At 46.5% G+C, this 14145-nt stretch overlaps 1 protein-coding gene across 1 annotated transcript; it reads left to right on the forward strand.

The window, feature by feature from the left end:
* The first annotated feature begins 279 nt into the window (after positions 1 to 279).
* Positions 280 to 7627, forward strand: SLITRK3 (SLIT and NTRK like family member 3). Its single transcript, XM_015410808.1, has 2 exons — positions 280 to 373; positions 4667 to 7627. The coding sequence occupies exon 2, from the start codon at positions 4687 to 4689 to the stop codon at positions 7582 to 7584; it is 2898 nt and encodes a 965-aa protein (XP_015266294.1). The 5' UTR covers positions 280 to 373; positions 4667 to 4686; the 3' UTR covers positions 7585 to 7627.
* The last annotated feature ends 6518 nt before the right edge of the window (positions 7628 to 14145 follow it).

Raw genomic sequence — 14145 nt, forward strand, 5'->3', positions numbered from 1 at the left:
TGCCCTGCTCGGCGGCGGCGGCTTCGCCTTCCGCGCGCCCGGCTTCTCCTTCCCTAAGGCGACCCGCCTGCCCTTGCCGCCATCCCGCTTGCTCCTCCCGGGCGCAGCCGGGCAGCAGCAGCAGCAGCAGGGAGTCGCGGAGGATTACGCTCGTGCTTTCTCGGGGCGGCGCTGCGGCGATGAAAGCGGCCGGCCGGGAAGGCTGACACCCACCGGGACCCCTTCCTCGTGGCCCAGGATGGCGCCTCCGAAGCAGCCGCCTCGGGAAGCGGAGGAGCCAGGCAAGAGTTCAGCCCCCGTCCTGCCCACCAGCCGCGCTGCCCGGGGAGAGCCGGCCATCGCCTCGCAGCGACCTCGGCGCGGAGCGAGTTAGGTATTCCCTGGTCCTTCCTCTCATGTTGGCTTTCTCTTTTTTTTTGCAATCGCAACTGGACTGCGGCGCTCTCCGGTGCCACTGGCGTGCAAACGCGGCGCGGAGATCCGGCGGCACTGCCTTCGCTGGGGTGCCTTCGCTGGGAAGTCTCCCCCCCCCCCCCCCCCCCCCCCGGATCTGGCGGGAAAAAGAGCTGCTGGCTACATTTCCTCCACTGCCGTCACCCACCCATTTCTTTTTTTCATGCGGAGGGTCTCCAGATTGATCTCCACCCCCTCCCCAGAAGCATGCCACTGATCAGCCCCCCCACACACACACACCCCTGCTTCTTCCCTCCCCCTGGTTGCGATGCATTCTTCTCTTCGCCCAACTGTGCTTGCGTTGTTTTTTTTTTAAATGATGCAGGGTTTCTTTTTTTAATTAGCATCGCTTCCATATTGCAGTAGGACTTGTTCGAAGGCGCGCTGCTGCCGGGGGAGGGGGGGATCTTGGGGATCCTCGGCTGAGTTGGGGTGAAGAGATAGGAAAACGGGGTGAGGGCACCTCTCGCTCCACCCTCGGCCAGCGCCTTCCCATCTCTTACCTCGCAGCCCTGGTGGTCCTCGACGTCTGGAAGGCTGGCAGTGAGACCCCAGGCTAGTGAGGGTTGGGGAGGGGAGGGCATCTTCGAGACTGGCTCGCCAAGGGGTATCAAACTGCCACCTGTCAGCCCCCCCCCCCCCGTGAGATCCGAAGGCAAACCTCACCTCAGATTAGGACATTCGACCTTACCCCACCCTCAGCGTTTCACCTTGCTTTAAATAAAGTGGATTTGCTACGTCTTTTTCAAGAAAAGAAATACAGATTCCTTTTTAAAAAGGGAAACGTTGAGGGGGGGAGGGGAAGGAATAGGGAGATTTTGAACGCCTCTGATAAACAGACCATCTGCTTAAAATGAACCGGAGCCAGTAACTCGAGCCAAGTTAATCTTGGGGAAACTGGGGAGAGGCTCAGCCTCCCTGCTGCTTGATCCACCAGTGTGGGAGTTTCTCTCCTTATTTGAGAATCTTCTCTGTGGCCACGGATCCTTCCTTTCCCTGCCTTCTTGTTTCACGCACCTCTCTCTGCTGACCTTTCTTTGCGGGCCCCTCTATTTTTTAACATCCAGACAGGACTGGGACACAGATTTCCCTCCGCTTGTGCCAAATAGTGTGTCAGTGCCAGCAGCGGGAGGAGGAATCAAAGAAGCAGGTGGGTTAGATGCCTGAAGGAGACAGAGGCAGCGAAGGGGTTAAAGAACACCCTCTTTGACTCTCTGTGGGAAGGGAAGGGGGGGGATGCAAAATGTTCCCTAGTTATCCAACTGGCTCCAACACTCGCCTAGGAGGTTTTTCCTTCCTTTAAAGAAAAACTGGAAGGAAACAGGAGCCTGTTGGATATACCTGAGATAGTCTGAAGCCTTTTCAACTGGGGGGGGGGAATGGAAAGAGGTGGAGGAAGGATGAGAAAGAGCAAGGAAGAGGGACAGAGAAGGGCTTCTCCAAGCTCCCCACCCCACCCTGTCCTTTCCCTCTGGCGGGACAGGTTCAGGGGGTGATGGCGAGCTGCAGGCATTGCCTGGGAAGAGCTAACTAAGCATAGGAGTTCAGAAGCAGGCAGATAAGGAGAGTTTCTTGGTACAGGAGAGGAAGGGGGTGTCCTCTCCCCTTAAGGACTGCAGCTCACAAGGATTTGCTGGGATTTGCCCACCAGGCAGCTCAGGGGACTTTCCCTCAACACCCCCCCCATGGGATATGTCTAAGGGGGAAGGGACCAGTCCTCCCTAGCTGTTTCTCATTTGGTTGTTCCTTCCCCATACTCCCCCATAACCCATCCTCCCCCTCTTTCTTCCCCATACTCCCCCGGATAACCCATCCTCCCCCTCTTTCTTCCCCCAAAGAGTAAGGGGGGGGTGAATCGAACACCCAAGCCCTTGTACAGTCAGGGCTTCCCAGACGCGCGCCCCCGACCCGGTGCCAAGCGCGCCCGCCTTCATTTGTTCCCCTTTCTTGAAGCTGGGATTCATGACGTGGGAAAGCCTGATCCGGGGGTAACAAGGAGACACACACACACACGCTCACACACATACCCACGGAGAGGAAGGAGGAGTGCGAGGGAGGGAGAAGCCCCGGTTCCGAATCGCCTGCTGTAGACCTTCCCTCCCTCCTTTCCCAAAGATGAGCCGGTGGTACCCAGAGAGAGCGAGAGCAGCGGCAGCAGCAAAGCCGGGAGCCTGCAGCAACCCCTTCGCCTCCCTCCTCCATTGACTGTGCCAAGCAGCATCTCTGCATCCTAAAGACGCTCATTGCATTCCCAGCACGTCTCATCTTCACTTGTCCCCCCCTTTTCTTTTGCCTCAGCCCTCAGCGGGAGTATAGAACCAGAGAGAGAAAGAGAGAGAGAAAAAGCAATCTTTTTTTTTTATAAAAAAGCACTTGAAATTATATATATATATTTGTATATATATATATATTTCCTTCAGTGTCTTTGACTATTTTTCCCCTCTTCCCAAATGTGCTAAAATATCTCCTTCGACCCGGTAAGTACAAGCTCTTTCTGGATCTCTCTCCCTTTTCCCCTTTCTGCTTGGGAAGAACATCCTTTTTTTTAATGCAGAAGAGAAAAGAACTTAAGTGGCTAGTATATCATCCCCCCCAACAGGCAGGCCAAAAGAAAAGCGAGAGAGAGAGAGAGAGAAAATGCTGAAATTGTATTTCTCCTCTTTCAAATTATAGCTGGCTTCTTTCTTCCGATGGACTCCACAGTCTGTTTGATTTGTAAATAGATCCTTTTGGCTTTTATTCCCGATCGTGTATCCCCCTTTTCCCTGCATTTCTTTCAAAAGATGTCCTTTTGTTGTTAGGATCCTTTTTTTTTCTTGTTTGTTTGCTAATGGGAAGGGAGGAATTCCCTTCCCCCTGCTTGTGGGGGGGCGGGGGGAGTGCAAAGATAATCCATATATGTAAAGCTCTTTTGCTGTGAAGAGAACAGAACTAAATACCGAGAGCCTAGCGGAACCGTTTGAATGGGCAGCAGAGAGCAGGGCTTGCAAAGCCACCGTTGTTGGAATTCATAGTCTTTTAACAGTGATTTATTCTCTTGTGTTGGAATGAAATGGGGGAAGAAAGAAATCAAGGAGGGGAAGACCACCACCCCCTTCCCCACAGAGGAAGCTTTAGGTCATAAGGGCTCCATTTGCCTCCTCAAATGGTAACAGCTAGTGGGTTCTTTTGTGAGCTTCTACTGTAAAGTGAGAGTTATTGCTCCTGTGGTTAGTGTCAAGGTATTCCCCCCCCCCAACGTTCAGCCTCTCTCTCCCTCCTCCTGCTGGATCACCTCTGGATGGTCCTGTGGGCACCATCTCCTTCTTCAAAGCCCCTCTTTTGCCCTCCAAAAGCCTTCAGCTGTCACTCCCCCTCCCCTCGGATCTGCGGATTGCTCGGGCATGTGCTTCCCCCCAAGATTAATCATCTCTAAATGCTTTAATCAGCTGAAATGACTAATATGGAGCGTGTATTTATCTGATACTATACCAGTTGCATTAATCCATTTTGTGTGCTCGGAAGAGAAGGGAGCTCTTTGGAGACGGGTGTTGCTAACCACGTACCGTGATAAAATCTTGGCTATGGATGTTTCCACAAGGGATCAGGGGATGTCGGGAACTTGAGCAACCCCTTTTTCTTTAAACAGTGGCTAAAATAGCATTAGTTGAACTGGATATCCCACCATTATAATGGAATAATGCTGGATGTGAAATGCATGTGTGTTTATGGAGGTATCTTCTATAGAATGAGTATACGTACTGAATAGAAATCTCTACTATCAACCCACCTCGTTCTCTTGTAATTAATGCAGGTGCCAAGGTAATACCAAGACGACATAATATATGCTTCATGAGCATTGGCTGTCTCTTGTGTCAAAAAATTTTTTCTCTGCCTCTCCAAAAATTTAGGCCCTAATATATTCATTTACTGCTTGATATTTGTTTATTACTATGTGTGATTTGCTAAACAGTCTCGGAGAGCACTGGAATGAGTAAGGGAAAGAAGGCCATTGCATGATTAAATGTTTTAATATCACTTTAAGTCGAGAGGGGAAGGTTCTGAATGAGAAAGGCCAGAGATTGCTTTGAATGTGCCCCCCCCCCCCCAGCAGTTGCTGAACTTCAGGGCATCCGAAGAAAATCTTGTTGGGTGGAACTTATTTTATCTTTCAGATAACTTGAGAAAATAACTGATCAGCTATAATCCATTTCTGTTTTGATTTCTGTTGCAGTTTTGTAATCCATTTCCACCATGAAGTCTCCGACGGCGAATCCACCCCGTAAAAGAAGGATGCTGTGGATTATTCTTCTAAGCACAATTGCCGTAGCATGGACTACTCCCATTCCCTTGATTGAGGACTCGGAAGAGATTGAGGAACCTTGCTTTGAGCCTTGTTACTGTGAAGTCAAAGAAAGTCTTTTTCATATACACTGCGACAACAAGGGATTTATAAATATTAGTCAGATAACAGAGTCCTGGTCAAGACCTTTCAAACTTTACCTGCAGAGAAACTCCATGAGGAGATTATACACCAACAGTTTTCTGCACTTGAACAACGCTGTTTCCATTAACCTTGGGAACAACGCACTGCAAGACATTCAAACAGGAGCTTTCAATGGGCTCAAAATCCTGAAGAGGTTGTACCTGCATGAGAATAAATTAGACGTTTTCAGAAATGATACTTTCCTGGGCTTGGAAAGTCTGGAATATCTGCAGGCAGATTACAATGTCATTAAGCGGATTGAAAGTGGGGCATTCCGCAATCTGAGTAAACTCCGGGTCCTGATCTTAAATGACAACCTTATTCCCATGCTCCCCACCAATTTATTTAAGTCTGTGTCCTTAACTCACTTGGACTTGCGTGGGAATAGATTAAAAGTGCTGAGCTACAGGGGGATGCTAGACCATATTGGCCGGAGCTTGATGGAGATCCAGTTGGAAGAGAACCCTTGGAACTGTACTTGTGAGATTGTGCAGCTGAAGAGCTGGCTGGAGCGCATACCTTACACTGCCCTGGTGGGAGACATAACTTGTGAGACCCCTTTCCATTTTCATGGTAAGGACTTGAGAGAAATCAAAAGAAATAAACTCTGCCCTATGCTGTCTGACTCTGAGCTGGTCAGCATTGGTGTCCCCCAGTTGCCCTCGAGCAAGGAGAACGCATGGCCTACCAAGCCTTCCTCCATGCTGTCCTCCTTCCATTTCACTGCTTCCTCTGTCGAGTACAAAACCTCTGTTAAGCAGCCCAGACCCACAAAACAGCCCCGGGCGCACAAGCCGCCCCCTACACCGCGAGGCCTCTACCCTGCGCCCAACCAACCTCCCATTGCTGCTTACCAGACGAGGCCTCCCATCCCTATCATATGCCCTACTGGCTGCTCTTGCAGTCTGCACATCAACGATTTGGGCCTGACGGTCAACTGCAAGGAAAGAGGGTTCCACAACATTTCTGAGCTCCTGCCCAGGCCTGTCAATGCCAAGAAGTTGTACCTGAGTGGGAATTTGATACAGAAAATTTACCGTTCCGATTTCTGGAATTTTTCTTCCTTGGATCTCCTGCATCTTGGGAACAATCGGATCTCCTACGTGCAGGACGGGGCATTTATTAACCTGCCCAATCTGAACAGGCTGTATCTGAATGGCAATGACATTGAGCGGCTGACCCCGGGCATGTTCAGGGGCTTGCAGAGCTTGCATTACTTGTACTTTGAGTACAACCAGATCAGGGAGATCCAGCCTGCCGCCTTCAGTCTCATGCCTAACTTGAATCTGCTCTTCCTCAATGACAACCTCCTGAGGACCCTGCCTACTGATGCCTTCGCGGGCACCTCCCTGTCCAGGCTCAACCTGCGGAACAACAAGTTCCAATACTTGCCCGTCGCTGGTGTTCTGGAGCACCTCAATGCCATTGTACAGATCGATCTGAAGCTCAACCCCTGGGATTGCACGTGCGACTTAGTGCCCCTCAAGCAGTGGATTGACACTATCAGCTCCGTCATCATGGTGGGAGATGTTCTTTGTGCCACCCCAGAGAACCTCACCAACAGAGATATCCGCTCTGTGGAGTTGGAGGTGCTGTGTCCAGAGCTGTTGCATGCCGCTGCTGCCTCACCAGCCCCACCAGCCTGGGGCCACCCTAGTCCCACCAGTCCCTCTCCCTATGAGCTGACCCCAGCAGGAGGAGGCGCCGTACCACTCTCTGTGCTCATCCTCACTCTCCTGTTACTGTTCTTCTCCGCGGTCTTCATCGCCGCGGGCCTTTTTGCCTTTGTCCTACGCCGGCGGCGCAAGAAGCTGCCCTTCCGGAACAAGCAGCGGCAAGAGGCGCTTGATTTAACAGGCATCCAAATGCAGTGCCACCATCTATTCGAGGAAGCAGGTGTTGGAGGAGGCGGGGGAATCAGTGCCTCCCCGGAGAAGGCACCCCCCGTGGGCCACGTGTATGACTACATCCCGCATCCAGTGACCCAGATGTGCAACAACCCCATCTACAAGCCCCGCGAGGAGGACGAAGTGGTGGTGGGGGAGCCTGGGCAACCTGGGGACATCCTGTTGGGAGGAGGAGGAGGTGGCGGCGGTGGCAGCTGTGCAGGAGAACAGTTCTCCGATCCCACTAAAGAGAGTGGGAGCAGCAGTTGCTACAGGACCTTGCTGGAGAAGGAGAAGGAGTGGAGCCTGGCTGTGTCCAGCTCGCAGCTCAACACCATAGTGACCACCAACCATCACCCGCACCCGCATCCTCCTGGAGGGGGAATTGGCGGGGGGCTGCCTCTAATGGGGGAGCTAGCGCTGGTGCCGCCTGTCTTCCATCATGAGAAGAATGGTGGGGTGGTGCTGTTCCCCCCTAGTGGTGCCGTTCTAGACAGCAGGGAGAGGCCGCCCTTAGCCCCTCCGTGCACGGTGGGCTTTGTGGACTGCCTCTATGGCACTGTGCCCAAATTAAAGGAACTGCACGTGCACCCCCCTGGCATGCAATACCCAGACCTGCAACAGGACGCCAGGCTGAAAGAAACCCTTCTCTTCTCGGCTGGTAAGGGCTTCCCAGACCATCACCAAACCCCCCAAAGTGAATACCTCGAGTTAAGGGCCAAACTCCAAACCAAGCCGGATTACCTCGAAGTCCTGGAGAAGACCACTTATAGGTTTTGAAAAAAAAAAAAAAAGTCTAGCTTTTACAGCCAAATCCCTCCCTTCACAGCACCCCCTGCCCTCTCTCTCTCTCTCTCTCTCTCTCCCCCCCCTCCCTCCTCCCCTGAACCACCGCATGCTGATACTAGTGGATACAGCTCTGCGCTTTCCCCCTGCCAGATGTTGGTTTGGAGGAAGGGCCCAACTCAGATGATCATTAATCGATAAAGTGCCTTTGCAGACTTTTGCCAGCAGATGTTAATCAATCATTATTTTTTTATACTGAGGGGGGAAAAAAACCACTGAGACTTTGACTGTGCCATGTTGTCTAAGATATAAGAATATTATTATAATTATTATTATGGGGGATCCTTGTCTCGATCCTGACAAAGTAAATTCTGTGTGCGTTGCTCTCTCTCATTCACTCTCTTTTTTTTCTCTTTCTCTTTTTTTCTGTTGTAGTTTAAATTCCTTTCCATTCTGTCTTTTTTACACTGAGGGGGAGGGAGGTGGACTTGAAGACAACATCTTTTGTGGCTTTGTTTCTTCTTTCCCGCACCATGGCACAGATTCTGTACATTTATTTAAAACAAGGTGGGGGTGAAAACCCCCAACAAAAACGCAGTTTGCTGCATGTCTGGAAACTGCAGGAAGGGAGGGGGGGGAGGGTCTTGTTCAAGCGTTCTCTCTCTTTTCTTCTCTTTCATGTACATGCACACGATACATGATCTCCAGCCCTCCCCAGTTAGCTTCCTGGCCATCTTCAGTCCTCCCCAGTTAGATTCCTAGCCTGTACCTATTTCACCCTCCTGTCCCCCTTTCTATTCCTCATTCAGGAGGAAACCACCAAATTATCACTTCCTGCCGTAGAAGGGGGCCAGAGACATATTGCTAGCACACTTCCCCCTCCCCCCCTCCCCGTTGCCATCTCAAGTGAGAAAGCCCTGCATTTGTTCCCTTGTGTGGCTCCTACACGTAAGAAAAGGTCATTGCCATTTCATTAAGTTTGTTTTTGGAGGACAGCCACACTTCTGATTAAAGCGAGTCCAACATAATAAATATACAGGGAAAAAGAAAAGACGTCCTGGTACCTACCATAGACATCTTCGCAGAAGCACTTTCAGTGTTCTCTTTCTCTCTTCCGTGCTCTCTCACACATGACACACACACACACAAATACACAAATACCAATGTGCATATATTTATTCTGTACTTTCAAGTGAATATAAAATTGTAAAGGTAATGTTTAATCATTGTACAGTGATGCGTCTGGTATAGCTTTCCTAATAAAAAGTTTTGGAAAAAAAAATAGAGAGCTATATTAGAGGATACAACAGCTTTTGACTCTTAAACTTCAGCTATACCCTTTTCTGACTGATACTTCTTTTTTTACTTTAAAGCCATGTAACAGTGCAATCCACTGAGAAGTTCACAAAACAAGTAGCAGAAATAACAAATGGCACATTTTTACTGTCAGAACACTATTCTAGACTTTTCAAAATCTGATTTCCAGTCTCTCTTTCTCTCTTTCTCTCTCTCCCCCTCCCTCCATTTCAATTCGTACTGCTTCTATCTTAGTGGGTTTCCCTCCCCCCAGTTGAATATATGCAATAGAATTATTTTTAACAAAATATTTCCATGGGTATATATGTACCATTTGAAAGATGTGAGCAAAACAAAAAGTGAGGTTTTCAATTGAGGTTGAATAAGGGTATTTTTAAATGCAGAGAAGATTAAATATAAAGATGGGGGTGTGCAGGAAGGCAGGAGTAAATGGGTCCTTTTTTTCTTTTTTGCCTTTTTTTGAAATTGCAGTGGTTGGCTTGTCCTTTTCCATTTGGTTAAAACCTAAAACAATTGAGCAAATTAGGTCTAATAGCAGGAATTCAGTCTTTGCCTCACTTATTTCCCACCTGCTTTGCTGAAGTCATCGCTGGGAATGGGATAATGAAGTGAATCTCTGTGTGTTGTGTGGATTTTCTTTCTTTTTTTTAACTCTGCAACTAATATGATGCTGCCAAATTGTCTTGTTAGAGCATATTGCCCTTTTAAAAAACCCAAACCCAACTTTCTATTAGAGTGAAACCAAAGCAAAGATGGGAGGGTTGTGTGTGTTTGTTTCATTTCTTTTCAAGGTATCTAGCTGGTATCTTGTTTCTTGTAGAACTGGGTTGACACAGGAATAAAGCCGAAGGAAAAGCTTTGTTTGGTGGAGGACAAAAAATTCATCCGATATGGCCAGTAGATGGCGTCCGAGCTCCAGCAATTGCCGCACAGAGACCAGAGGTTACTTTTGAATTGTGCACAGCCTATCCGGTGCTTTCCGCTTGGACTCCCGAATCTGTCCTTAATAGAAAATCATCATGTTGAATGTAATTCACCAGACGTCACTAATGCCTTACATCAAGTTAGAGATCAAATTAAAGGGGAAATGTGGATATTGGCTACTTTGGTCTGTACAGATACACCCCTGTCTTGAAGATATCAAGCAATGATTTTTATATTTATATACATATATATATACCCACATGCAGAAAGAGAGGGAAATGTATTTAAAATAAAATCCCCAGATCTTTATTTGTTTTACTAAATATATATATATCGAGGGAAGTGGGGGGGGGGGGCTGCTTCTACCACAAAGAAAATCCATTCTAGCAGCCTCTAATGCTCTTGTAAGATATCACATTTGCTACGGTTTTGTTAATGGAATTATTGCATAAACTGCAATTTTTTGGAATCTGAGTTAAGAGCAAGGTCAGATTTCATCCATGCCATAATGTCATATATGTACTAATCATTTCTATTGAGAGGGATCTGTCCCCTATTATTATTATCTCAGCCTGATCCAGTAAAAACAAAACAATGTTTTAATGTAAGTCTGTTTCTGGAGTTACTGAAGTTACTGGACTTAATACAGTTTATATCCAAATATTTCATTTTCACTGGTTGGTGGATTATGGACAATGCATCCCCGTTATTGCAGCAGAATTAAAATGGGAGTTTCCTTAGTTTCTTGATGTATCCTAGACTGTGGCTTAGAGATTGGCATATTTGAACAATTTAAATTCTCCTTTAGTTTGGTCTTATTCATATGAAGGATAAGTCAAATGGTTTTTCTAGCAGCAGTCATGTTGTAGAAGGCCCAAAGTACAGTATGCAATGCTTGCTTTATAGAATACGACTTTCACTTGGGACGCACTGAAGCCAGTTCAGGCACGAGGTCCTTGGGGATGAAGGGGCTGTCCACCAAATTTGTGGTCAGTGACCTGGGCTGGATTGTTATGCAAACCAAGCCCCAAAATAGCACCCCAGGCACACCTATGTTGGAAAAGTATGGGAATGTATGGAGAATGGACCTACTTATGAAGCTGCCTGGTACTGAGACAGTTGGCCCATATAAACCACTATTGTCTATTTTTACTCGTAGTAGCTTTCACGGGGGTTTTCCCAGCCCTGACATCTGAGTTCCTTTAACTAGTGATGTCATGGATTGAACCTGGGACCTTACGCATGGGGAAAAAGATGAAACCAAAAAACCCCACACCCCTCTTATCAGTGGGCTATGACCCTTCCATAAAGCTGTTATGTGTAGTACCAAACAAGGGATCTTTTGCATATGAGGTGATTGTGGTAGCCTCTGTATTGTAAGAAGGTGCATGATGCTGTCATTTATTTGGCAGGTCAAAATATAGTGGCTGTTCTTTTATCCAGTAGAAGAGAATAGCAACCATGCCCCCCCCCCCTATGTAGAGAGAAATTTAGCCTATAGAGACTTTGGCTGGCATGATGACCAGAATAAATGCCTAAATTTCAAGTCACATCAAGAACACAGCAGGATGTGATGGATGAGAATAACTAAGGCTGGAGGCATGTGAAGGGTTGAATTTGGACTCTTTGCTAAGGTCTGTAGATCAAAGATGCACAAGAATTCAGTGTATGGTCTAGGGAAAGATGCTCTCATCTTAATCCACCCCTGAATGTGACCCTGGATTGCCTGAAGCAATTCCTGCAAATCAGGGACCATTCTGTGAATCTTAGAATATTGAAAACACTCCGCAGGAAAAGAAAAATCTATACATCTTTCTATTACCTCCATCTTATCAATTAAGTTGTGATGTACACATCTTTTTCCCCAGTATGTACTTCTGATGTTCTCTTATTATTGCATTAAGCCCAGGGATTTTTAGCGATTCGTAGATAAGTATGTACACAACTGTTTTTTTAAAAAAGGAAAGATACTTTGAAGGACAGTCATTATGCTTTCATTGATAATGCTGCATGCCTGATTGATATTCATTATTGTACAGAGCAGGTTAAAAGTCCAGAACTGACCGTACAAAGGTGCTGAATTCATTTGGGGGGAGGGAAAACAGTCCTGCACATCAAAGTAGAGTGGGAACAAATGGTTATAAATGATGTTTATGTTTTATTTATACTCTCAGCTTGCAAGAGCATCTCAAAATGGAGGGAGCAATTTTCACCTGGAAATGGTGGAGCCATCTTATTTATTCACTGGAAATAACTTTATGAGAATGGAATTTTGTATTAAAAGAGAGATTTTTTTTTGGCTAAAAGAATTGAGTTCCATTTCTTCCCTTGCACAGCCAACTTCATTTTTTTTTTTCTTGTGTGTTAAAAAATTCACCCAAAACAGCTGCAGGTACCAATTCTGAGTATATCCCTGTTATGTTTCTCTGTATAATAATGTGATTTTTTTTTAAAAGCTCATGATAATAGATGCATTTCTAATGGACAGAACTGCTGATGCACATTTCTCAAAAGTGGGTCATCATACTGGTGACTATTTGCCTTCGTTAATCCGAGTGATGGCTAATTAGTGGAGGGAGGTTGATCACTATTAGCAGCATTATTAGAAGATGTAATAATGCTTGATGGGATAAAATGAGATTGATGACATCCACAGGAGAGATATTTTTATGAGAACATGATTCAGATGAGGGGGGGTGGGAACCCACTGTTTATGTACTATTTTAATGTCATTGATAGAAAAAACAAGGGATATTTCTGTCCATTGGGGTTTGTGCTAGACATCATGTTGTATAGGTTTCCTTAAAGTGATGCACTGAGTCCTTTGGTATGTGTGATGATAATCCTTACTGGGGGAGGAGAATGAGGTGCAGCTTGATGAGCAGATGGGGGCAGTGGAGCAGTGTCAGCTGCCTAGCAACCCTGGCATTCCAGAATCCTCTTCAGCATAGCTATGGAAGAGCCAGGCTCAGAAATCACAGAAACTGAAGGGGGAAGAAATCTCATATTGCCTGAAAGAATGCTTTTCAAGGATGTTGGTGGGGAATTAAATGCTGTAAAATTAAAAAAAAAAACTTTGTGGCAGGGGTGGTGCATTTGAGAATTCTGCTCAGCTTCTGCTGCACATGAGCACTTTCCTTTGACACCAGTAAAACAGGGACAGATATCCATGGTGTGGATCCAGCGATGTTTAAGCAGAAGCTTGTGCAAAACCTAGTGCTCTTCTCTCTATATATTATAGTGCCTGGAAATTTGGTTGTGTGAGCAGAAACACAAGTCAGAGATACAGTGTTTGACTTAGTGGAAGCGCCTGCCGGAATCTTTTTTTGTGTGCATTTCAGCTTGTGCAAGAGCTTTAGTGCAAGCAGGAATTTTGCACTGGGTATGACTCATATCTGGAATTGCATCTTCCGACTGCATATCTTGCTTTAGGCATGAGGGGCAGGGGGAAAGCAAGTCAACTTTCCACTTGGAAGAAAAAATGGCAGTGTGAAAAAGTGTGTCTATGTGCATACACTATAATTAAATTTGTTTTTGCAGGTATTAAAAATGTTTTGATCCAGTGAGTTAAATAATGGATATTTTGAATCATAGCAAAACAGGCAAGGCCAGGGTAATGGACGTTTGCTGATCGCAAACCCAGTCTTGAAAGATTATATCATATGGGGGATGACTGTACATCCATTCAGCTTTCAGGAGCTGAGGTAAATGGGTTAATAATTATAATCTGCTAACAGTGCAGTCCTAAACAGAGTTGCACACTTCTACACTCATTGAAGTCAGTACAAATCTGCCTGGGATTGCACTGTAAATGGATGGAACAAAAGGTATATATTTCCAATGGTGTGAATTCTATTTCATTTTTTAATTTTATTTTTCGGATTTATATTCTGCCCTCACGAGCGGGCTCAGGGCAGATCACAGGGCCATTCGGCATCACGATATAAATACATTAATAATCAGATTAAAACCGTTAAGAACAATAATTTAAGACAGATTGCACTATTTGTTTGAGCACACAGTCTACAGAGCTGGTGTTGCTGGGTCTCTGAGGTCTGCTTAATCGGGGCCACATAGAGGGGACGAACTTAGTTAACTGGAGTTGAGTATGGGTTCTCTTTACGTCACGCTGCTGTCACACACCTGTTATAAAGGTATTATTCATGAAACTGGCAATGGTGTTAATAGGATCAAGGGAGAAGTTAGGATATCTTTTGCAGGAGTAGCAAATGCTGTTGATTTAAAGTGGAATTGGAAACCTATTGTTACCGCAGACTCTTTTGACAGGCCCTTACGAGTCAATTGAACACTAGG

The sequence above is a fragment of the Gekko japonicus genome, unplaced genomic scaffold, assembly GCF_001447785.1.
Source record: "Gekko japonicus isolate JY-2015 unplaced genomic scaffold, Gekko_japonicus_V1.1 scaffold267, whole genome shotgun sequence".
Lineage (NCBI taxonomy): Eukaryota > Metazoa > Chordata > Lepidosauria > Squamata > Gekkonidae > Gekko > Gekko japonicus.

Excerpts from the sequence above, each read along its gene's own strand:
- SLITRK3 (XM_015410808.1), top strand. The coding sequence starts at position 4,687 with ATGAAGTCTCCGACGGCGAATCCACCCCGTAAAAGAAGGATGCTGTGG.